The sequence below is a fragment of the Anolis carolinensis genome, chromosome 4 (genome assembly GCF_035594765.1).
Source record: "Anolis carolinensis isolate JA03-04 chromosome 4, rAnoCar3.1.pri, whole genome shotgun sequence".
Classification (NCBI taxonomy): Eukaryota; Metazoa; Chordata; class Lepidosauria; order Squamata; family Dactyloidae; genus Anolis; species Anolis carolinensis.
The window spans coordinates 174,869,494-174,894,054 of NC_085844.1; the positions used below are offsets into that span (position 1 = coordinate 174,869,494).

Sequence of the window (24,561 nt, forward strand, 5' to 3'; positions counted from 1 at the left end):
TTTTAATTTTCTTTGTGTTTATAACCTTCTAGGTTCTTGAGGTTCTCTGGGACTTAGCTCATCTTCCAACATTACCCAGCAGTTTGATTCAGCAGGCTTTGGAGGAGCATTTGACAATCCTTAGTGATGCATATGCAGTAAAGGAAGCTATAAAACGAAGCTACATCATCAAATGCATAGAAGATATCAAAAGGGTTAGTTTGCATTGTCTTCAAAAACATTTATATTGAAGGGCAAAACTTTATCTGGACAACTGCATGAGCAAACCACTTCACGTGTGGGCTATGTCCTTCTGCCAGCTGGTCAAGGCAGGACTTCAAAACCCTTTTTTGGTTAGGAACTTTGACCCCCAAACTCCTCATCAGTTTAATTTTTCCTGTCTTGCTTGCTGATCGAGATTTTTCTGTCACTCCATACTAATGCAGACACTGAATTAATTAAATTCCTAACAGTATAATATAACAGAAATGGCAAGACAGTCTTTAAAACAGAAGGAGAAATAGATTAAATTATTTTGAGCAAAGGAAAGAAATGGGAGAAGATCAAGCCCTTGACTCTGCTCTGAGCAATAGACAAAAAGCAATTACCAGAGCAAGAAATAAATTCGAATTTAGCTATTCATTTGATTATTAACTAGTAAGTCCACTAAACAGCATCTGAGACAACTTTACAACGAATCTTCATATCCTCCAGTGAAAGTGAAACAATCACAGAATAAATAGTCTCCATCCCAAGTTAGTAAATAGGACAGACACCAATAAAAAAGACTAGAAAAGTAGAATAATATATGGTAACATGGAAGGATAATGAGTCTGAGGAAAGTAGAAATATTTAAAGGAATTAAATGACCAGGAAAAAAAACCCCTGTACTGTGCAGTGGAGCTGCAGTGAAATCTCTGATGGCTACTTCGAACTGCCATTTGGAACAAAGTAAGGCTTTCTATCTTATTTGGAAGTACAGATGTTACAAGCTTCACAGAATCCAATGCTGACACAGTAACAGGATATCTTGTTACTACAAAATCACCAAAGTCTCAGCACTTAGTCAAAACATCAATTAACAGTTTAATAGACAAGGCAGTAAACAGAGTATTAAACAACAAATTTACAATCCCCACAGGTTCACAGCTTAATAAGACCCAACACACAACAGGCACTCAAGCAACGGCATATACTGTAGTTTAAATCAAATCAATTTAAACACTTCACATCTGAGTCCTTTAATAAATTTAATCAACTCAGTGAATTTAATACAAGCCAGTGAACTTACCTTCAGTTGATTTAAATGAATACATTATTTCCAGTCATCTAGAAGAGAAAACTATACATTAAATACATAGTTACAAAATGAAATCACTGATGTATATGAAGATGATTAATTCTTAGTTTAATAGCTCTTATGCATAACAACTGAAATCATTTGAATAAAGTACATAAGGGCTGTTTAAATAAAATACATAACATGCAGCATCAATATTTACAAGAGCAGCTGTCCCATGGATTCAGGAAATTCTAGATGCACTACTGAAGATTTGAGTGCATGCATTATAGGGGAATTTTTTAAAAAAAGCATATACTGGTAGAAAATAAAGACAAAAAGCATGTTCCACCAACTTTGCAGAAAAAGAAACAGCAGAAAATTCTTCTACTCCTTTTGTGAGGGAATAGAAAGTAGAAGACAAGCAAGATTTCTACAACTTTAGGCCACAACGAAATAGGTCCCATTTCCAGTTCAGGCTACAAAATGCACAGGAAGCAAGAAGAGAAATCTGTCACAATAAAACGAGATTATTGAGCTAAAGCAGATGGGATGCATTTAACAAAAATTTTGGGGCTACTAATATCTGCAGTTCAATTAATACTTTGGGCTTGTTTCCACACCAGAAGGCTTCAGTTATTTTTGAGGCAGCATCACTAACAGTAGCAAGGAAGAGATGCTTCGAAGTACTAGTAGCATTATCTCTGAAATGAGATCTTTGGTGGTGGGTAAATAATAATTTGAACAAAGAATACAATTTGCAGAGACTAATAGTGGCCAAAGATGCAAGTCTCATATGGTGTGTGGGGCATTGTATTGGATTCTCAGTTCTTGGTGAATGGTCAGTAATAGATATCCCACAATAGACATTTCTTAAAAGAAATAAGGCTAGCATTGCCACAATTTGAACCAATAGGTTTGATGTGGGGATCTGAAATTTAATAATGATAGTAATAGAAATAATAATAATAATAGTATAAATAATCAAGAACAAAAAAGAAAACAATGAAAGTTTATTCCCATGAGGCATTATTACTGAAAGATATTTCAACATCTTTTAATCAGTCATCCCAGCATCATAACCCTCAGTTTGTATGGGTGGTGCCAGCTTTACGTCAGCTCCATGAAATCACACGTTCGTTTATCAAGCAAACCTACCAAAAACAAGATAAGGTAAGACTGTTTCAAAACAAAATTGCATTTTGTGTGTGCTTATTTATTTTGTGTCAAAAGCATTGCATAATAAATAAGTTTAAAAGTAATAAAATAAAGGAATCACAAGGAGCTAAATAGTTTTAGACCAAAACCAGGCAACAGCGACAGAATTGTCCGTAGCTTTAAACAACTCCTCCTCCATACATGAGGCAGGACATTGTGGGCAAGCATACATATGTGGGGTTGTTTGTTCTGCTCCACAGTCACATAAGGTGGAAGATTCCTCCAGGTACTGCCATCTTGCCAGGTTGTCTTTTGATCTGCCCACTCCGCTTCTGAGTCTGTTCAGGAACTTCCAAGTTTGCCTGTGGAGGCAGACTCTCATGGGGGGGCATCCAGTTGGGATTGCCTGGTTTAGCTGCCCAGAGGGATCCTCTTGTTGTTGCTGGAGGAACATTAAGAGGAGTGGCGGTTTTCATGAAGCTTTCCCTTGATTTGAGTCTACTAGGAAGAGGCTGATAGTCATGCAGTGGGTGGCTTTCACAATTTTTTTGTTGTGTGCTGATTAAAAGAGGAAAGAGCCTGGAAAAAGAAAACCGGAAACATTAAGGAATCAGATTCATTGTTAAATGAAGATACATCCGTCTATTCAAAATTATTCATAATTTTTTATTACCAATACACCCTGGTTTTTAATTAATGGTGTTTGCTGGCTTTCCGTGCTTTATTATTTTTAGCTGATGTTGTATTCCTTTTGGTCATAGTGAGAGCCACTTTGGTATTTTTTCAATGAAAAGCAGAATAGATATGTTTTGTACATATGGCAGAGAGTGGGATTGGACTGAATGGTCTGTGTGGTGTCTTCAAACTCTAGGTTGAGGACCTTAGGGTCTGTTAATCCAATCCTTACCGAGAGAAAGTAGACTGCACCATTCCTTTTATCCTTCCTGCTGCAGGCAGCCATTTTATTCTACTAGGCTTACTCATTGATGTGGGAGAACATTGCTGCTGGATTTTAATTTTTTTAAGTTGCAATTTTGTTTTCACAAATGAATTTATGTTTTGATTATTGAACTGTGAGCCATCTTGGTTACCTTTTTATACTATAGTTTTCTGTTTATAGCACATGTCATAGTAACAGCACAAAAAGTAAACAGAATATAAACAGGATAAAAAAATAAAATAACTCAAAATCCAATAAAACAATTTAAATATGAAACAATGTCAAATTTAAAAACAGATTTAGCAATAAAAGGATTATAATTAGTAACATCTAAATGAAGGAGTTTACATTTTTAACAGCAGCGGAATAACAGGGAGGGGGATCAGTGTAGTTTTCTAATTATTTATGTTGTTAAATAATATAAATATGTCTGATTTTGTTCTTACTGTAAGACATTCTCTTACTAAGTGATACAATAAATTGAGAAGTATTTACTGAAGTCATGCTTGTGACATTTTAATGTTAAAATCTTCGTAATAAACCAATCTAATTTTGGAAATAGAAGCAAGTATGCATCTCTGTTGAGCCATTTAAGGAGAAGTTATTGGATATATATTTGAAATGCTTCATACTGTGGTGATGTGACTAGAAATTGTGGTAAACTGATGAAATTATACAAATCAAGAACCTGTGGGCCTCCATTGCAACATAGACAGGCGCCTTCCTATTGCATATTCAAAGTGGAAAACATAATTTTGTGGCAAACATAATGTAATGTTGTGCATAACACTTATTTTCCATTCTTTTTGTCAAGAGCATTATTCAGGATTTGAAGAAAAACTTTGAGATAGTGAAATTGGTGACAGGAAGCTTGATAGCATGTCACAGATTGGCTGCCTCAGTAGCAGGTCCTGGAGGCCTCTGTGGAGCAACATTAGTAGATGGCCGATACACATATAGAGAGGTGAGCAAAATTATACTTAAAGTTGCTAAGACCTGGAATATAAGTATATTTTTACTGAGTAGATTCAGTGGTGAAGAGGGAGGGCTTTGAATTTCATAGTGAATTTACCACTTCAGAAACGATAAACTAAAATCAATTAAATTTGGTCTTTTCCCAGTATTTGGAGGCACACCTCAAATTTTTGGCATTTTTTCTTCAAGAAGCCACACTTTATTTAGGATGGAATCGTGCTCGAGAAATCTGGGAATGCCTTGTAACAGGTCAAGATGTTTGTGAGCTGGATCGAGAGGTGAGAACTTAACAACACGAGTTTTAGTACATGAAATGTTACATATTTCACCAATTCAATATGTAAATTGTTATGAATTCTGGAATAATGTTACACTAAAAGTAGCATACCTTAGAAGGAATCCTTTCTTAGCACATTAGTAAAGCTCTTAAAAGCAGAGACACTTACTTTTTTAGAAGCATGTATTTATGAGACTGTCTTCATTCCTAAATGTGAAGTCCCATCATTAAGTTAATTATGTGTTCAAATGAAAGAGAGCTGAATCTGGAAGTGTGTGTCCATGCACACACGAAATGTGTACAACAACATTTCTATTAACTATAATATTTTACTTGATGCCTTATAAATAAAAAATATACTATCCTGACATCTGTACTTGTTTTAAACTCCCCTTGAACGGCTGTATTTCAAGAATCTAAGGAGCCATTGAATAGAAGGCTTATTTTTGAAGCTTCATTTTAGAAATAAGCAATTTTTTAGAATATTTTTTAGAATTTCTTCTTTATGCAAAATATTTTTTTCAATGCGGCTTTGTAGTGCAATCTTTCCTGTGGGATGAGGAGAGAGTGCAAAAAAAAGCGGGAAATTTGCATGAGTCTCTTTTACTAAGTTTGTGGGTCTGTTGGAGAGGCAGGAAATGGCACTTAGCTCAACCAGATGGTAAACAGCTATCTGGCAAAGGCTGAGGGCAAAATGGCAAAATTCTTGGGACTGGGGGGGGGGGGGACTTCTCTTCTTCTTTTGCAGGTAAGACAGGTAAATCAGCAAATATAAGGCACCATCATTTCACACCCCATTTCAATGGGGAAAGTATGCCTTAGATTCAGCGAAATACAGTACTTGCAGTTTTTATGTAGGATTGAACTGTACTGTACATTTCATTCACAGATGTGTTTTGAATGGTTTACAAAAGGACAGCATGATCTTGAGAGTGATGTGCAGCAGCAACTTTTTAAAGAAAAAATTCTTAAATTGGAGTCTTATGAAATCACTATGAATGGTATTTATTTTGTTTATTTTCTTAATTTATGATGCCTCTTTATTTATGTCTGCCAGATTTTAGAAGAGAACTAGGGAGCCCACAGCTAGTGAAAATTGGAAGGGATTAAAAATGCTCAGAAAGGGGGCTTGTGACTTTGTAACGCCACCCTACACCAGTCTACATAAGCATATTTCCTGACCTTGTTGAATAAGGTGGGCTGAGCGGGGAGGAGGAAAAGGAAAAACTCAATTGGACAGAAACATATTTGACTTCTACTTGCAAAATATATGTCTACTCATTTTTGTGTGTGTGTTTTCTTCCTCTTCAGACCCCCATGCTACAGCCCACTCCTCTCATAAGTTTCTAGTCACTCAAGTGAGGGGGTTTGGTGGGTTGATAAAGTAGAGGCAAGAAAGTTGCCCTTTTCTCCATAAATGTCTTAGGATGCAACCCATCATGAGCAGCTTTCAAGTCTAGGAGTGCTCTCAGTTGGCTTGAAACAATTTGTTTTGTACGAACAATGTTTTTGATTTCACTTAATGAAAATAGCAAAATCCCCTTAAAATGTTAATTTTTAAAAACAGGTTTTGGTTTGTTTAAGACCTTTTTTGAAAATGTGAACCTTTGTGATCATCGGTTGAAGCGACAAGGAACCCAGTTGGTGAGTAACTTTAATCTTACATCAACATGCAATTCACATTCAAATATTTATTTGGCAAACAAGTATATTAAATGAATAATGATTGTGTGAAAATGCTAAATGCTGAATCTTCTGAAGTAGGGAAAGAAAAGTGTGGTTTATGGGCTGCATTCATCATCACGTGCATGCAGCCCTCAATTTTTCCTCCAAATGCCTCCTCATGCTCCTAGGGTTAGATTCCAATTTAAGGAAGAACTGACTTGTGGCAAAATTAGTTGAATTCCCCCAGTGGAGTAGAAGTCATTTTAGCCTGTAGTAGTAATAAAAGGTGTTGTGGTGGATGGTGTTGCCCCCTTGGTCATATGAGGGGCCCATTGTTGTCCGACAACTCTTCACAGTAGCGAAACACAGATCTACAATATAGTATATGAATTTATCCCAAGTAAATATAAGGGTAGGGTTCACCATAGTTCATTTGGTGTTATATCTCTATCTTAAGTTTTTAAAACTATGACCTGTTTAATTTGTTTTTAAATGTGATGCTTGTTGTTTTGTTTGATTTTATGATGTTATGTGATTTGTATTGGGCTTGTCCCCGTGTGAGCTGCTCCGAGTCCCCGTTGGGGAGATGCAGGCGGCATACAAAAATAAAGTTATTATTATTATTTATTATTATTATATGGCATGCAAAAGTTCATTTAAAAATGTATTATTTCATTTCACTGCTTAATACATGCATTAGTTTATGTTTCATTGCTGACTTTTTTGAAGATGGTGTACTCTGAATTTATTTATTTTAAAGCAGAGTACACAGCCTGTGGCTTTGCAGATGTCTTGGACTTTAGCTCCCAGAATTCCTGGCAATTAGACAAGCTGGCTAGGCCTTCTGGGAGTTGGAGGCCCAAACACCTGGAGGGCCACAGGTTGTGCACCACTATTTTAAAGTCAAATAAATGTTTGCCTATTACCATGTGAGTAAGCAAATGCCTTTTTATTCAGGTAGAGGGGTTTGTAACTGATATCACTTACAGGTTTTTGAGTGGACTGTTCTATTGGTGCATTTCAAAGTAAAATGTACATTGTGATACCTACACTTACTATGTGCCTGGTGCATTGGCATGAGATCATCCATCTTTATACTTTAACTGGAAACTATGCCTGTATACCTGATCATATGACTAGACTACTGCTTCTACGCGCCAAGGCAATGCTTGGTGAACGATGGCACATATCAAGGATTAGCCAAAGGGATCTCACTCTAGGAGAGTCATTTATTAGATTCTTACTCAGTCGTGTTAAAACATCTATACAGGTCAAGTGAGCTATGACAAGAAGAATATCTTCACTTCTAATGATAGATTATCACATCTGGTCAAATAATTATGTTGTCCTGGTATGTTGTAATTGTAGACAAATTGCTTTATGAGACATTCTCCTGATTAGTGAAAGAAGAAAATCTATATTGCTGTTATGAGAGGAATGGTATACTGAGGTAGATAACAGAATAAAAGTCAATGCATGATCAAGAAAACCCTTTGCCTAGGAGATGCTATTTTAGTCATAATTCTGCTTCCTTGTTTAAAGGGGGCCATCCTGTAAGTCAAGTTACTAGTCTGTCAAAAATTAGGACTGTTTGAATAGTATCCTAAATTGAATTGACCCTTTCGTTTTGTGGGTTAGCATGTAGAAAAACTGGAACTGATTGGAATGGATTTTATTTGGAAAATTGCAATGGAATCACCTGATGAAGAAATAGCTAATGAAGCTATCCAGTTGATAATAAACTACAGTTACATTAATCTAAATCCTAGATTGAAAAAGGTAAGCCTTTTTAATTATTTTGTTTAAACTGGTGATGGCCATTCTGGTCCCAGAATTTTAATATGAACCACATTGAGATACTTATGAAAACTACAGTTAAGTAGGCATCAGGTTCTAATTCTCCTACTTACCCTTCTTCCTTCCTGTGAATGTAGTTAATGACAAGCTAGAGTTTGCCAAATCAAGCTCTCACTTGTCTCTGACAAGCATCTGATCTCTTTCATTTGTACTTCTCCAGCAATGACAAACTATAAAAGTGCAAGTTACATAAAACTATATTTATGGCTCAGATAATGATGTAGATGTGTTTCTGAGAATCATGCTGTTTATTCTCATACTAGCGTTGTGTTTTTTGTTCGTGAGAAATGAGTCATGTCATCCATTAAGATTAATTGAGCAATGATGTGCTCTTATTCATGCTTTAGTAATGTCTGTAGTATAATTCTGTGCTGTATGTCTTGTATGTTAGCAGTAGGGAACCTGATGCCTTTAGATGTTATAGTGCCCATAATCCAACTGTCAATCAGGTAAAACAGAGGTAACGTAACCTCTATCTAACCTGACTGACAGTTGAATTATGTGTTCTGGTCCCCAGTATGTGGGGAGGAGCAAATTGTCCACCCCAAAATATGTTAATTGCAAAATGTGTTGATCTTTGATATAACTTGGTAATTTAAATTCCTTTCAGGATTCTGTGTCACTCCATAAGAAGTTTATTGCTGACTGTTACACACGATTAGAGGTAAGTGTTGCTTTTCTTTTCTTTAAAAAATGTTGTGTTCTTTCTTGTATAATTATTAATTAATTTCCAAAAGTCCTTTGCATTTTATATTGTACAAAATCCACTTTCCTGGATATTCATAGAATTGACTTTAAAATAAAGCCATCTTCCTTTTGCAGTTTTTTTTATAGAACTTTAGTTTTGTCAATAACAAAGCAAGTACAGATGCAGCTTTATATATGCCTGTATACAGTATATTTCCTTTGTGGATCTCAGAGCTGAATAGATTGATCTGAGAAATAATATGAAATCTTCTTTCATTCTAGGCAGCCAGTTCAGCACTTGGTGGTCCAACACTGACACATGCTGTTACCAGAGCTACCAAAATGCTAACAGCCACTGCCATGCCTACTGTGGCAACATCTGTACAATCTCCCTACAGGTAAGCTTGATCTAAATAGATGCCTAAATGAAGATTTTAGATGACTTGAAATTATCAAGAGTATATACATTTCCTTCTCCTTTTTCAGCCTTCTTTTAAGACAGAGGTGGGCAACTATGTAAGGCTAGGAGACCAGATTAGTTCAACAGGAGATCTTGCAGGGAAAGACTTCCTCCCAAATCACATTCTATGCCCAGAAGACACTTGTTTTTCATAAAAGGGAGTAGAGTCATAGTTGAAAGAGAGCTCAACGACCATCCAATATACTACCATTCAGGTATACACAAAGCAGTCCCAACAGATGGCCATCCAATCTCTGTTTAAAAATGTCCAAAAATGAGATTTCACCACACTTGGAGGCAGCATATTCCACTGTCAAATATTTCTTGCTAGGCTCAGGAAGTATCCAAATGTGGTAGAAATGCATTCCATATTCTTAAATGGCAACTCTTCTGGTACATAAGATAAAAGGTGATAATTGCAATAGATGCCTGTAGGTATATTGAAGCATAGTAGAGCATCTTGTATTTGGTATATATTTACAACTGAGCTTCTACAGAAGATCTAGAGCACTATTGCAAGAAATCTTTATTTTTTTTAAAAAAATTGTGCTTGGTTTGCTTTGTTCACATTTATATTTTGTGTGTGATTTAGACTTGCATGGCTTGCAAAGCTGCCTTGTTTTATTGTCATCATAGAGAGGCAGAATTTTAACCGTACAGTAGAGTCTCACTTATCCAACACTCGCTTATCCAACATTCTGGATTATCCAACACATTTTTGTAGTCAATGTTTTCAATACATCGTGATATTTTGGTGCTAAATTCGTAAATACAGTAATTACTACATAGCACTACTGCATATTGAACTACTTTTTCTGTCAAATTTGTAGTTAAACATGATGTTTTGGTGCTTAATTTGTAAAATCATAACCTAATTTGATGTGTAATAGGCTTTTCCTTAATCCCTCCTTATTATCCAACATATTCACTTATCCAATGTTCTGCTGGCTCGTTTATGTTGGATAAGTGAGACTCTACTGTATTTACTTGACTCTAGTGCGCCATCAAATGTAATGTGCACCCATTTTTTTTTTAAAAAAAATTACTGGCAAATGTAATGTGTAGTTCCCAGCTAGCTCCATTCACCAGCCACCATTGACCAAGCCTTTTCCTTCCCCTCTGCTCTTTTCATGGACCAAATCCGGCTTCACCTTCGCCTCCTGCTGCCTTCATATATCAGCTCCTTTCTCAGCACTAAACAGATCCTTGGGAATAACCAGCAACATCAGGCCCAACAGCACAGGCTGTTAGGAGTGTGGAGGGTGGCTTGGCTTTCTTTTTGCCTGTTGACCATTCCACTGCCTGCCTCCTGGATGACAAGCCCATCAGCACAGCCATGGTCTCCTTAGGGAGGCAGGCAATGGAATGACTGACAGGCAAGGGGAAGCCAAGCCCTCTGGCTGCCTGCCCAGCCTCTCACCCTCTGGGGCCTGCTCCTCCCGCCATCGGATGCCTTCTCTTTCCACTCCTCCTGGGCTCAGGCAGAGATGACTGCTTCCCCAACTGCTTAAAAAGAGGCAGCTGCACCTTAAATAAGTAATGTCTCTCTGGCAGCGCCTTAAATAGTCAATTCCCTTCTGGCAGCATTGAAGGCAAGGAGGGGGGCTTACCTAGAAACTAATGCACATACATTAGAGTCTCATTTATCCAAGACTCGCTTATCCAAGGTTCTGGATTATCCAAGGCATTTTTATAGTCAATGTTTCCAATATATCATGATACTTTGGTGCTAAATTCGCAAATACAGTAATTACAACATAACATTACTGCTTATTGAACTACTTTTTCTGTCAAATTTGTTGTATAACATGATATTTTGGTGCTTAATTTGTAAAATCATAACCTAATTTGATGTTTAATAGGCTTTTCCTTAATCCCTCCTTATTATCCAAGATATTTGCTTATCCAAGTTTCTGCCAGCCCGTTTAGCTTGGATAAGCGAGATTCTACTGTACCAATTTTGGAGACTTAATTTAGCCAAAAAAAGGTGGGTATTAAACTCAAGTAAATACGGTAATATCAAACAATAGATGAAGATATGACGCAGTTCAGGTACAACTAAGTGTAGAGACGAGTACAAGGTCAACATTTTCTTGATTGTTCATCCCCACCCTCTTCTCATATGTCCTAAGAAAAGAGATCAAACAGTTTTGCCTAAAGAGTAGCACGATTTTGAAATACTACCTTCTTCTTGGCCCTTTGTAATGTTAACTTTCTACATTATATGTTATGTTGTACCTCACTCATACTTTTTCAGGGTGATAGCACCGTGTTTGCAATTCTGTTCTGAAACTAAGTGAATTAGAGATACCCAAAGTCTAGGGGAAACTATCGTTTACACCTCTATAGTTATTTTTTTACTCGGCAAATCTAGGTGAAAGGTCCATGGCGGGGAAGATGTGGTTGCTGCTAAAGGTGGAGGTTGTACACCACTTCCTCCTCTTCCTCATCCCATTCATTTCATTACTACTATGTGATTAGCTACAATGCATAGCATAAAGCTCAGAGGTTCTCTACAAGTTTGCTAAAATGCGTAGGATCAGAGAAGTCTTAATTTCTCTTCAAGATACATGAGCATGTAACTGTTGTATTTACCAGCAGTCATTTTTTCAAACAAATTGATTCTATCCCAGTATTTTATCCAAACAGCTAAAGGCGTTGTTATCCTTGTGTAGCTTTATCTTAGTGCTGAGCACCATATCTTTAAGTATTTCATTAGGTAACAAGTTTTCACCACCTAACAGATGAACCTATAGCAATTGTGTTTGTGGCTTGTCAAACTGGTAGGTGTTAAAGAATTGAACTGAGATCTCACCCAAATCTCTAACACTTAACCTTAATTGCAATCTTCAGGTCAACAAAACTCGTAATAATTGAAAGACTGCTACTGTTGGCAGAGCGCTATGTCATCACTATAGAGGTAAGGGGAAAATGAGTTCTGTGCCCTTTTATTTTGACCTAGTGCAAGAAAAGTTGGGGGAAATGTTGCCTCCTGTATGAATAGAATTCCACTAGATAAAAGCCTGATTCCATTTTGTGTCTTTCAGATAGATTGTGAAGACAAACCATTTTATACTGCATGTATTGTTCAAATGATATGTGTTACAATGATAGTTCAGACAAAGATATTAGTTGTACAGCATAGGCCAATTGAAGTAGTTCTTGTAATATACATGGTAAAATAATCATTTTCACTTCATTTTCTCTGCAGGATCTTTATTCTGTTCCCCGTACTATTCTACCTCATGGTGCTTCCTTTCATGGACATCTATTAACACTTAATGTCACATATGAGTCTACCAAAGATACCTTTACAGTAGAGGTAGGTATACATAATTCAGTGTCTTTTAGGAAGACACAATTCTTTGTAGGAAATGATTTGTATGTTTAACTAGTGGAATTGGTATTTCTGAATGAAAATACTTTAGAAGATGATCCATGTGTGCTCTTTAGTGCTATAGTGGTTTCGGGAAAATATCAATTCCAAGAACTGTGAGTATGAATGAACTGAATTTATGTTCATTTCTTTTTTATAGGCTCATAGCAATGAAACCATAGGAAGTGTCAGATGGAAAATAGCGAAACTGTTAAGTGCTCCTGTGGATAACATACAGATATTTGCGAATGAGAGTTTGGTATGTTATGGACAGTTTCAGCTTTATTCCAAACCTGTATCATTTGCTGAAGCTAAAAAAAATACTTATGTTTCAGTTAACAGTGCATAAAGATCAAAAGCTCCTTCACCAGCTAGGCTTCTCTGATGACCAAGCACTCACCGTAAAGACATTGGGAAGTGGAACTCCATCAGCAAGTTCTGCAGATTCCTCCACAAGCTCCAGCAACAGTAGTAATGTCTTCAGTTCATCGTATGCAATGGAACAGGTACAATATGAAGGGCTGAAACATTTCCCTGGTACTGTCCTCCAGAATTTAGTTCTTATTCTCATTCAAAAGTATTTCTCCAGATCAGGATCTTTGAGACATGAATTATATGGTTTGCCTTACAAGGTTCTTCACATTTGCAAGCTACTTTACAGACATGATTGTTAAAACACACCTTTTGCTTATGTCACTCCTAAACGATATGAGAATTACGTTGGTTATAATCCACAAACCCTTATGAACCTTAAAAACCAGGAAGGACTGAAGCAAGATAATGTGATGGAAGGATGTTTGGAAGTGGTGTGCCATGCTATTAATCTATAAACTTTGTGATCATGTTTTAAATGGTTTTAACCTCATCATTTTAATAGATTTGCTTGTCTAATTGTTTTTTAACATTTGTAATTATTTTAGATTCATTGTATTTTAAATTATTGTATGCTACTTTGGGTCCTCTACTGTGAGAAAGGCATGGTTGTACATTAGAAAAAGAGAGTGAAAGAAAAGAAAAGAATGATAATGTGAAGGGCATAAACTGAAATGCACTCAAATCAAACCCGCCTATCTACCAACCTTGTGACAAAAGTTAGCCCCTTCCTATTCTCATCATGTTTTTCTTCTAAACTGGAATTCAAGAAATCATTGAAAAAATGAAACCATCAGCATACTTGAAATTGTTCAGGTGCAAACAGAAAAAAGTACAGAGTATTTATAATCTCCTAAAACAGTTGAGAACAAACATTTTAATTCTGTTTTTTACTGATATTTAATTATATTTTAGTCATAGTTGATTATATAGTTTTCAGGATATAATATATTGTTGACACTTTCCCTATCTTTGAAATGTATTAAAATATAGCATTGACTGAATGAAACTGACCTCTTCGGCAGAAATTTATACTCAGGAGTAAGAGTTTCTAATAATGAGTTATCAAGCAGTTGACATCCCCAGGCCAGGTTTTGAATGTGTTCCTTTGCTTTAAAAAAAAACAACAACACAAAACTTGAGAACTCTACCAAATTGCTTTGAAGGAGTAGAGGAACTAATTGTATATTCTTAATCCTCAGGAAAAATCCCTCCCTGGAGTGGTGATGGCTCTCGTGTGTAATGTATTTGACATGCTTTACCAACTTGCTAACCTCGAGGAGCCAAGGTAAGTAACATTGTTGGCACACTAAAAATGCTGTGACTGCAAGATAAAAAAGCCATATGATTATAAAGTGTTTACAGGTACTTACAAAATTCTCTTAAGTAAAAACTGGATATTTTCTGTGCTCTTTAGGATTACTTTGAGAGTACGGAGGCTACTTCTTCTTATTCCTACTGATCCTGCTATTCAAGAAGCTCTTGATCAGCTGGATTCTCTGGGACGAAAGGTATGGGGGTGTTTCTTGTTCCTTTGTTGTTTTGTAATTGTTTAGTTCTACTCATATCTTCCTATTATGGTTGAAATAAACACTAAGAGAATTTGGTACAGCTCTTATCACAGGCATTGAATTAATGCCAAATAAAGCAAACTAAACAATAGAAAATCTGTACAGTTGTTGGCTAAAATGGAATAAACTAGAGCAATAATTGGCAAGGTTACACTCATTTTTTATATGGATAAAAACTATTTATTGATTTTTGAAATCTCTTGCTCAACTTATGTGCTTTGCTTATAGCAGTTGACATAGCATGTCTAATGTGCTTACTTTCACTAGACAGGAAAATAGTGTCATGTTAGCACATTTGTATATTAGCCTGCCTTCCACATCTCTTGAAGATGCAGCAGAATCTGTTAATGTAGTTCCATTTGAGCCACAGGGTTATTTAACTCCCATCTTAAAACCTATTCTAGTTGCCTATTTGAGAAAGTAGCAAACAGGCACTAGATACTTCACATATACTGGAAATTAGACAATGTCAATGTCAGAACAATTAAATCTGCAAAAGAAAAGGTTTTCATTTTGAGCGTCAGAATGATAAGCAGATTATAAAAGAATATTAATTGAGAGAGAGGAGTTGCCTAAAACATACTTCTTTGTCTTTGACGGGAAAAAGAATAAATGGTGTCAAATTGTTTGCATATCTGTTGGGTTCATCTTTGAAATACTATAACCAGAAAATGCTGCCCCTGAGCATTTTGATGATGTAAAAATGTCAATACTGTTAAGACTAATTGAAGTGATTATAAGAGGCTGTATCAGAGTAGCTCATGTTTTATATATTTACTCTTTCTTCAGAAAACATTACTGCCAGAATCAAACTCTCAGTCTTCAAAATCGCCATCACTATCTACAAAGCATCAGCACCAGCCGAGTGCTACTTCAATACTTGAAAGTCTTTTCAGGTCTTTTGCTCCAGGAATGTCTACATTTAGAGTGCTTTACAACCTTGAGGTAAAATAAATTTCAGGGTGGGAAATGATCTAGGCTCAGTGGTCTATCGAGGCATCTTCCTAATAAAGCAAAATACAGTAATTTGATGGTTATACTTTTGAGTGGCCTGCAGCAATTTCATTTAATTTGATATTAAATCTATCGATAAGGAAACAAAATGCCACTGCAAAGTGATTTTATCCTGAATTGCAGTATTATATAAAGTATAAACATTTGTCCATTTGAACAGAATATTGCTCACTGTTCTTGGATGAGAAACTCTTAGCTCATAGTTTCATTGAGAATCAGCTCCTCTTCTGTGAAGTCTGTGACTATTTTTCAGGTTCTGAGTTCCAAGCTGATGCCTACAGCAGATGATGAAATGGCAAGAAACTGTGCCAAATCTTTTTGTGAAAATTTCCTCAAAGCTGGTGGATTGAGGTTAGTTTAAAAGATATCAGGTTAACCATTATCTAGAATTTTACAACAGTGAAACAGTTAATGTTGAACTTTCCCAAGACAAGCAGTCCTTGAGTTACAAACATCAGACTTACAAACAAATCATCATTAAGAACGGGGCTGAGACAATAGGAGGTGAGAGAAATCTACCCTTAGGAAAGGAAATTCACTCCTGAAAGAGTTATTGTGGGGAAAAAGTGTCTCAACTGCAGCTTTATCACCAATCCTTGTTTCTACAATCAGCCAATTTTTTCAAAACCCAATAAACACAGAGACAGAAAGTGAGGCGAAATCTTCTGAACAGGGGCACAGGAAGCAAAACAAACACCACTGGGGTATTAACACTTCCCTATGTTATTCAAAGTACATATATGTATATTGGAGTTACACTTTAAATTTTACCTATTCCAACTTGCATACAAATTCAACTTAAGGACAAACCTCCAGAACCTATCTTGTTTGTAACTTGGGGACTGCCTGTACTGGAAATTACACTACCAGTGCTACTATTTGAGCAAATGTTTTGGATGTTGTCAAGACATTAATTACTTAAACTTTATCTGACATCTTATTCAGTTCTCGTTTGTCAGCTGCTATATATTATATATCTTAGGTAAATTGAGAGGAAGTATTTATATTTTCCTTTCTTTCCCAAATCTCATGTCATGTAACGGCTTAGCTACAAAGGGACCACTGTTGCAGTGAACTCCGTAAATTCTGGCTTCCTGGCAATGCTCTTCAGTGATTGATCCTGTCCTCCCAGTATTCAGAGTTTAGTTCTTCTCAGTTATGTGCCAAATGACTTTCTTCAGTTAATATCTCCATTCTCCCAGTGGTGCAGAGAAGCAGTCTGTAATTGTATGGGTTATCTTGCCTTGTTGGAGTCTAAAAGCAGGTGTCATATGATCTTGAGTTCTTTAGTGTTGATTCCTCCTTCTCTTTTATCAGCTGTCTAAATCATTGACAGAGTGGGATTGAGACTTATATTCCCCATAAATTCATTTGAAGCCACAGAAAGATAAGAAAGATTTTCTTTGCCAGCTCCATTCTGAAATTAGATCAAATTTAGAGCTTCTGCAATGGAAGCATCACAGTTATTTCATATTTTTGCCTGCAATTTCACATACCACTAAACTGGAGCCTTTCCCAATGGAATGATAGATAGTGCTGTTGCCCCCCTGAATTTATGCTTATATTTCAGTGGGAGCAAACAATTTGGAGAGGAGAGGATTGAAATGAAATTACTTGTGTCATCCAGACTAGCAGCATGAGAGCCTGGATTTCACAAGTAGCAGCTTTTAAGTACTCACAGCTTTCTGTGCAGTCTGATATGTCAGGTTCCAGTTTAAATACTGAGATACTTAGGTTGCTTGCTTGTATAAGGTGGAATGGGATATTCAACAAATTTATGTTTGCTTGGTAATGTGTCTTCAAGTCATTTCCTTCTTATGGCAGTGTAACATGAAACTATTGCAGGATTTTCTTAACAGAATATACTCAGTTGCTTTTGAAAGAAATCACTGATGAATATTATTTTCCAGCTTGGTAGTAAATGTCATGCAGAGAGACTCCATCCCATCAGAAGTTGACTATGAGACACGACAGGGAGTGTATTCAATCTGTCTGCAGCTGGCAAGGTGGGTGATTGACTTTCTCAAAAGTAGAGGCTTATAATTGGTCTTTGATCTTTCTTACATGTCAGCTGTGACATTCATTCTTCATAGCGACACAACTCTTTATATGCTTAGGTTCTTGCTTGTTGGCCAAACAATGCCTAGCTTGCTTGATGAAGATCTTGCTAAGTGTGGAGTGGAAACACTGTCTTCACGCCCATTCCGTAATGTGAGCCGACAAAGTAGCAGACAGATGTCAATTTGTGGTACCCCAGAGAAGTCCTCCTATCGTCAGCTATCTGTCTCAGACCGGTCCTCCATTAGAGTAGAGGAGATCATCCCTGCTGCGCGGGTTGCAATTCAGGTAAGTGGCATAAGGGAAAAAACAATAAATGTTGGAAATGTAAGGAACAATAATGAACTTTCTACAACATGTGATGGTCCTGTAAGAAAGCAAAGGAATTATGGGGTGAGGTACAAAAACATTGCAGGAATTTGTTAAATCAAAGATACAATTAGAGCCTGAATTCTTTTTATTGGGAATGCCAAATAAACAAACAATATCAGTACACTACAAAGTGATGCACTGCATGATAATTCCAACATGGATACTATGTGAAGAAGTCAGACCTTCTGATAATGAAAGAATGGATAGTAAAAGCTTTCAGAATAGCGGAAATTGATACATTGGCTATGATGAACAAAGGAAAAAAAACAAAAAAACTATCAAAGATTGGGAACCATTTCTAAATTTTATAGAAACAAAGAAAGAGAAAAGGCTTTATAGATGGCTTCATGCCAATATGCTAACTTGCAGTCTTTTCCCAAGTAATCATTTTCCAGTGATAATGCCTTGTAAAGTATTGGGGTATATCTGGGATTATTTCTTTGCCTTCTACTGTTTTGAACAAGTAGAATGATTTCTTTCAGACAATGGAAGCAAATGATTTCACATCGACAGTCGCCTGCTTCATGCGGTTGTCGTGGGCTGCTGCTGCAGGGAGGCTTGACCTGGTGGGGAGCAGTCAGCCAATAAAAGAAAGTAACACGCTGTTTCCTGCTGGAATCCGTAACCGGCTTAGCAGCTCAGGTACACCACTATCTTAACTTAACATATACATCAGAGTTTTCTGTATTGACATGACCACTGTTCTGCTTAAAAGTCTTTACTGTGTTTGTAGCTATTCGGTCCTAACTTGTGAAAACCCAAAGCTATTTGGTACTTGGGTTCAGACTATCTGAAAGTCTGTTCTCTCCCCATAAGACCCCATCCAAGTTTTAAGATCCTGGGGGGAATAAAGTGTTTTAATTGTCTGATGTAGGATGCCTTTTAATTGGGATATGTTATATTTTTGTCAGCCTTTTAAAACTATTTTAAATTGATGTGTTAATATGATTGTTAAATAGTTTTTTAAACCTTTGTACCCATTGTTTTAGTTACATTTTGCTTTAGCTAATATTATGAGCTACCTAGGTTCCCATATTGGGAAAATGGTGGCTATAAATAGCAAATGTTATGGCTTGAAAAACATAAAAGAAAATTGTTGTAATTGTCACTTGTTGATCTATTTCAGGGAGTAACTGCAGTTCAGGAAGTGAAGGAGAACCAACAGCTCTGCATGCTGGGATCTGTGTGAGGCAGCATTCTGTGTCCACCAAAGATGCACTCATTGCTGGAGAGGCCTTATCTCTCTTGGTTACTTGTCTGCAGCTCCGCAGTCAGCAACTTGGTATGTTTGAGAGAAGCTGGTTATTGTCTCTGTCTGCCGTTGTTTCTTGATACTCCTGCATCTTGATACTACTGGATTGAGACAGAGTCAATACAGATCCCAGTCTGTACTAGCATATTTGCACAGACTTGGGGTTGGAGGGAGGGAGGGGATGGCTGGGTTATTGAGAAGGGAGAATTGGTATTTGGCTGTAGCTTGTATGGGAATAACATGCAAGAACAACAGGCATTGTTTCATCCAGCCTTTTTGTAGCTGCCAGAAATTACATGTACAAAGGGGTCTGAGATGCTTCCTTATGTGAGCAAATGTTGATCCACTTGTAGAATAGTGATTTGTGTGATGATTGGACTTTAGTATTGGCCTGGCTATAAACTAAACATACTGCAGTGATATTGTTCTCACTATCCAACTCCCTTCTTTTCTTCTTCCTTTACTTCGGTTCCACATATTAATATTATTACTACAAGGCTTTTTGATGGTGTCAGCATTTCTGCATGGAATATGACGTCTCATATGAGGGGAAAGCATGATGTGAATTCAACTGAAGAAACACATTTCTTCACATCACCAATTATAAGCCACACCCTAATTTCAGTACCACCACCACCAAAATACATAAGATACACCTCATATTTAGAAATGTTTATATACAGGGGAAAGTGCACCTTAGAATAAATGCAATAATTAAGGTATTATATTCTGTAATATTTTCTAACAAAATATATTGAATACCCAATATTGTTTTTATTTTAGGTTCTTTCTACAACTTACCTTGTGTTGCTGACTTTATAATAGACATATTGCTTGGTTCACCAAGTGCTGAGGTGAGAGGTTTGCCTTTTTATTAAAAACGGGTTTCTTATTTGGAAGTCACACTTCAGTCTTGTTTGTTTCAACCTCCAGAGGAAGACAAAGACAAACCCCTTATAATCAAATCTTTCCAAGAAAACCTCATGGCGGGTTTATGTTAGGGTGGCCTAAGCGGAGGTGCCTGAAAGATACACAACAACACCTGAATATTTTTACAGGTTTTTTTATTGAGCAGAATAGTATACTAACTTAAATGTATTTATAGATTTCTAAAACTGTGCTGTTAGAAAGTTTTTGTGATCTAATATTCTGCTGTTTCAGATTCGTCGAGTTGCCTGTGACCAGCTATATACCCTCAGTCAGACAGATACGTCTGCTTATCCTGATGTACAGAAACCAAATCAATTTCTCTTGGGTGTTATCCTTACTGCTCAGCTGCCCCTTTGGTCACCTACCAGTATCATGAGAGGAATCAACCAGAGGCAAGTTGGAGACACATTCGACAAAGGCCAGGGAAAAAATGAACACTATAAGTGAACTGTACAGAATCCCATGAGTGCTTTCAGATAGTCAAAGAACAGGTTTTGCAACCAAGAGGGCCAGACCATATCAGTTATTAAAGGACCAGGTTGAAAAGATAGTTCTTCACCCAGTGACAAGAAAAAAGCCACAAAGACAGTGCCATACAAAAACATTGCAGAAAGTGACTCTGTAACTAGGATGCCACTTTTGAAAAGGTCCTCTTTCTTGATTTCTTCATGATGAGCATTGAATAGCATTTTTGAAGAAAATCTCAAGGGAGAATTTTTCTTCTAGAAAAACTGATCCAAAGTTAATTTTAAAGATTGAAAGACTGAGAACCAAGCTAAAAAAAACTGTGCACTTGTATTTGGCAATCTGTCCACTTCTAAGGAATCTATTACAGAATGTTCCTTTCTCTTGTAGAATGTAGTAACACCACAGACAACCTAACATCCAAGAGGAAGTAATTCTACCATAACAGGGCAATGGATTCAAATTCTGGGGTTTTTTTTCAATTCTTTATCCGTATTTCCCGTATAGCCAATCCTATACATAGGGATCCAAGTACAAGATACATGGAGTTGGTGGGCATAGCTACATACATGTCAGTGGTGACAGGTGAAACAGTCATGTGCTGTCATGTAATAGCCGTGAAATTCATCTCGATCAGGAAAGAGCTGCTGTGTTGGCATCTTCTGTGATAATGAAGACTTAATTTGCCCACCCTCAAATGCTGTAAATCCACTATTCCAGAAAGTGGCTCCATAGCAGCCTTCTGTACCAGCACCATGATGGTCTCATCTCTGTGTTGATTAGTGATATGTTAAGAAGGTTTCATGACTTTAGAATAATCAACCTGGAAACTTCTTAAAACTATTAGGCAAGGATACCTTGCAGAGGATGATATGCCGGCACCTTCTCATCCTATCCCAAGACAAACCTGGAATGCATTGTTACCAGTCTCTGAACTTCGGCCTCCTTTTTGTTATTATTAGTCAGCACAATATATAGTTAGAAACTAACATTAAATATTAATGCAAATCCGCTTTCACATAGAATGTTTCAAAGCTCTTAATTAACTAGATTTACACTAGATTGTTGACAAACAATATTTTTGTTGTAAAAATTAAAACATAAATAATATTAGTTTATAGTGTAAAATGTGCAAGTGTTGATATGTTAGCTAACTTTTATGTATATGAATTTATATGTTAATTTAAATTTTCCTGCAAACTATACTGCTTATGAGAGTTATTCTATTAATTACCTGAACTCGTTTTTAGACTTTTGTCCCAATGTACAGAGTACTTTGATCTTAGATGCCAGTTGCTGGATGATCTCACATGTAAGTAGTACAACCAATGCTGTTTCAAATACAATATGTAAATTGTAACGTAATGTCCTTTTTAATTAAAAAAATGTGTGTAATCATGAAATATCAGCATGTGTGTATTTCTCAATAATTATTTGTAAAAGAAATGTGCTATTTTGTTCTCTAGTGTAAATTATGATCTCTAATGCATGTTCTCCAGTGAAAATTGTTTCCTATCTTCTGTGTTCTGCAGTAATATGTAATTATCCTCTTTTCCCCCTCCATTTTGGTCACCTAGCTTCTGAAATGGAGCAACTAAAGATTAGCCCAGCTGCCATGCTGGAAGATGAAATCACATGGTTGGATAATTTTGAGCCGACCCGTGCAGCTGAGTGTGAAACCAGTGAAGCTGACAATGTGTTACTGGCAGGCCATTTGCGACTGATTAAGACTCTTCTTTCACTTTGTGGGACAGAGAAGGAAATGCTAGGTAAACAACCTTATATTCGAGATGAAGTGCTGCTTGCCCCAAAAATTCCATGCAAACTTGTTAGAAAATTACAGACAGATATTTCTCGGAAATGCTTATTCAATTTGTGGTGACCATGAAATCTGATAGAAGACTATTTGAAATACAAGCACTTTTAGTCAACATACAGGAAAGGCACCTTCCTTTGAATTATCTAGGAAAATAATTTATTTCTATAGTGTTTGCTATTATCCACAGTTTCCCCTTTCCACAGTAAGTTCAGAAAAGTATCCTCACAAATGTGAGGGTTGTAACGTACATAGGTAGGAGCCCCCGGTGGAGTAGTGGGTTAAAGCCTTGTGACTTGAAGGTTGCGCTGCTGATCTACAAGTTGCCAGGTTCGAATCCCACCCGGGGAGATCGCGGATGAGCTCCCTCTATTAGCTCCAGCTCCATGCGCGGACATGAGAGAAGCCTCTCACAAGGATGATAAAAACATCCGGGCGTCCCCTGGGCAACGTCCTTGCAGACGGCCAATTCTCTCACTCCAGAAGCGACTTGCAGTTTCTCTAGTCGCTCCTGACACGGAAAAAAAAACCAAACATACATAGGTTGTAGATTAGGTGATCTCTGTCTTCTGTGGGATACAGGGAGAATTAACCCATACCTAGATGCCCCCTTTTCTGCAGACATTCAATTCTCAACAGTGAAAATTAGTACTCAAGTTGTTCAACTGCTGCCAGGTACAAGTGAGCTTGAGCTGTATTTTTGGAAGAGAGCTAATCTAAAGTGTGAGTAGAGGAGGAAATAGTTGAAATAATAATTTAAGAAGCTATGAGTGGGGAACAATTGTTATAATATACAGTAACTGACACTTTTCTTGTAAACATCCATTGGTTTCGGACACCCTAAACATGTTTTTCTTGTAGGATACAGTGTTTTTCTTGTAAAGATACATTGCTTAGGACTTTATTGGCAGTGTTTTTGATTATACGTTTTAGATCACATTTTCTGAACAGGTACTAGAAATAATAATGGGATAATTTTGCTTGTGTGGATGACAGCTGATATCCAGACAAAAGGTATACTGAAAATAAGGCATGTAGAAAAATATTACTTCAGAATTTATGTAAAAAGCATATGCCCTGAGCTGGAGTCATGATCTTATTAAGAACTTCACAGTCTAAATGTATGCAAAAGCTGCAGTGCTTAATATCAAACACAGCTTTACTCTTTTTATAGGTTCGTCTTTGATCAAACCACTACTGGATGACTTTCTCTTCCGAGCCTCCAGGATTATCCTGAACAGCCATTCTCCAGTTGGGAGTCTTGCCAGCACTCAGCAAGACTTTCACCCAAAGTAAAGAGTGTATTGGTATATTGGTAGTAAGAAAGAAGTGTGTTAGATCAAAATGTATCACTTGGAGGGCTCAATTAACTTTATTCATGCATGAAAATTGAAGGAGGGCTTCTTCATTTCATTGCTCCTCATGTTAGGTTTTATGTAGTAGTAGCATTTATTATCGTATCCATTTATATGCCCCCCCCCCCCCACCGCGTAATGGGATTCAAGGCAGCCTGCAACCTATTTAAAACAATCCAACTTAAAAATGATATATAAACCTTTAATAGAAGTAAACATATAAAATGTAAAAACCAATTTAACAAATTATAAAATTAAAAATATTAAAATTCCTTTAAAACTACATACAAACATTTTAAACAGCATATAGTATATTTTGTTGTTACCCATGTGTTATGAAATGAAGTAGGAATAAATGGAAATGGATAGGAAGAAAAGGGTTATCTGGGGATACTATAAAGAAACATGAAAATATTATTTGTCAATCTTTCTTGCCCTTGTAGCTGGTTTATTAAACTTTTACACTGTACTGTTTCAAAATCTGTAAAAAAAAATACAGTTCAATCGTTCAAAATATTAAGTGATAATGTAAATCACTTTCCTGAACTACTTTCCTTGGAACTTAAAATTTATACGGCAATAATCACATCACAACCAGAATATAGAGGTCTTTGTTCTGTTAAAAATAGCAGGCATCCATCCCTCATTTATAAAATTGGACAGATGGGCAGTGAACTTAGTTTTGATTCCCTTTGCGAGTTAT

General features: G+C 36.6%; 1 protein-coding gene across 3 annotated transcripts in view; it reads left to right on the forward strand.

The window, feature by feature from the left end:
- The window catches only part of usp24 (ubiquitin specific peptidase 24), a 96,374-nt gene that overhangs the window by 38,767 nt on the left and 33,046 nt on the right, over window positions 1-24,561 (forward strand). For all 3 annotated transcript variants that reach the window (XM_062978274.1, XM_008109389.3, XM_003220151.4), the window contains exons 15-40: window positions 33-194; window positions 2,324-2,431; window positions 4,171-4,320; window positions 4,478-4,609; window positions 5,498-5,609; window positions 6,176-6,252; window positions 7,912-8,052; window positions 8,741-8,794; window positions 9,100-9,215; window positions 12,131-12,197; window positions 12,489-12,599; window positions 12,814-12,912; window positions 12,989-13,159; window positions 14,228-14,313; window positions 14,443-14,536; window positions 15,386-15,541; window positions 15,864-15,961; window positions 17,521-17,616; window positions 17,728-17,956; window positions 18,523-18,682; window positions 19,167-19,322; window positions 20,076-20,146; window positions 20,454-20,614; window positions 21,938-21,999; window positions 22,265-22,456; window positions 23,678-23,795. In XM_062978274.1, coding sequence (XP_062834344.1) covers window positions 33-194; window positions 2,324-2,431; window positions 4,171-4,320; window positions 4,478-4,609; window positions 5,498-5,609; window positions 6,176-6,252; window positions 7,912-8,052; window positions 8,741-8,794; window positions 9,100-9,215; window positions 12,131-12,197; window positions 12,489-12,599; window positions 12,814-12,912; window positions 12,989-13,159; window positions 14,228-14,313; window positions 14,443-14,536; window positions 15,386-15,541; window positions 15,864-15,961; window positions 17,521-17,616; window positions 17,728-17,956; window positions 18,523-18,682; window positions 19,167-19,322; window positions 20,076-20,146; window positions 20,454-20,614; window positions 21,938-21,999; window positions 22,265-22,456; window positions 23,678-23,795 — 3,179 coding nt within the window. The remainder of the gene's footprint in view (window positions 1-32; window positions 195-2,323; window positions 2,432-4,170; window positions 4,321-4,477; window positions 4,610-5,497; window positions 5,610-6,175; window positions 6,253-7,911; window positions 8,053-8,740; window positions 8,795-9,099; window positions 9,216-12,130; window positions 12,198-12,488; window positions 12,600-12,813; window positions 12,913-12,988; window positions 13,160-14,227; window positions 14,314-14,442; window positions 14,537-15,385; window positions 15,542-15,863; window positions 15,962-17,520; window positions 17,617-17,727; window positions 17,957-18,522; window positions 18,683-19,166; window positions 19,323-20,075; window positions 20,147-20,453; window positions 20,615-21,937; window positions 22,000-22,264; window positions 22,457-23,677; window positions 23,796-24,561) is intronic.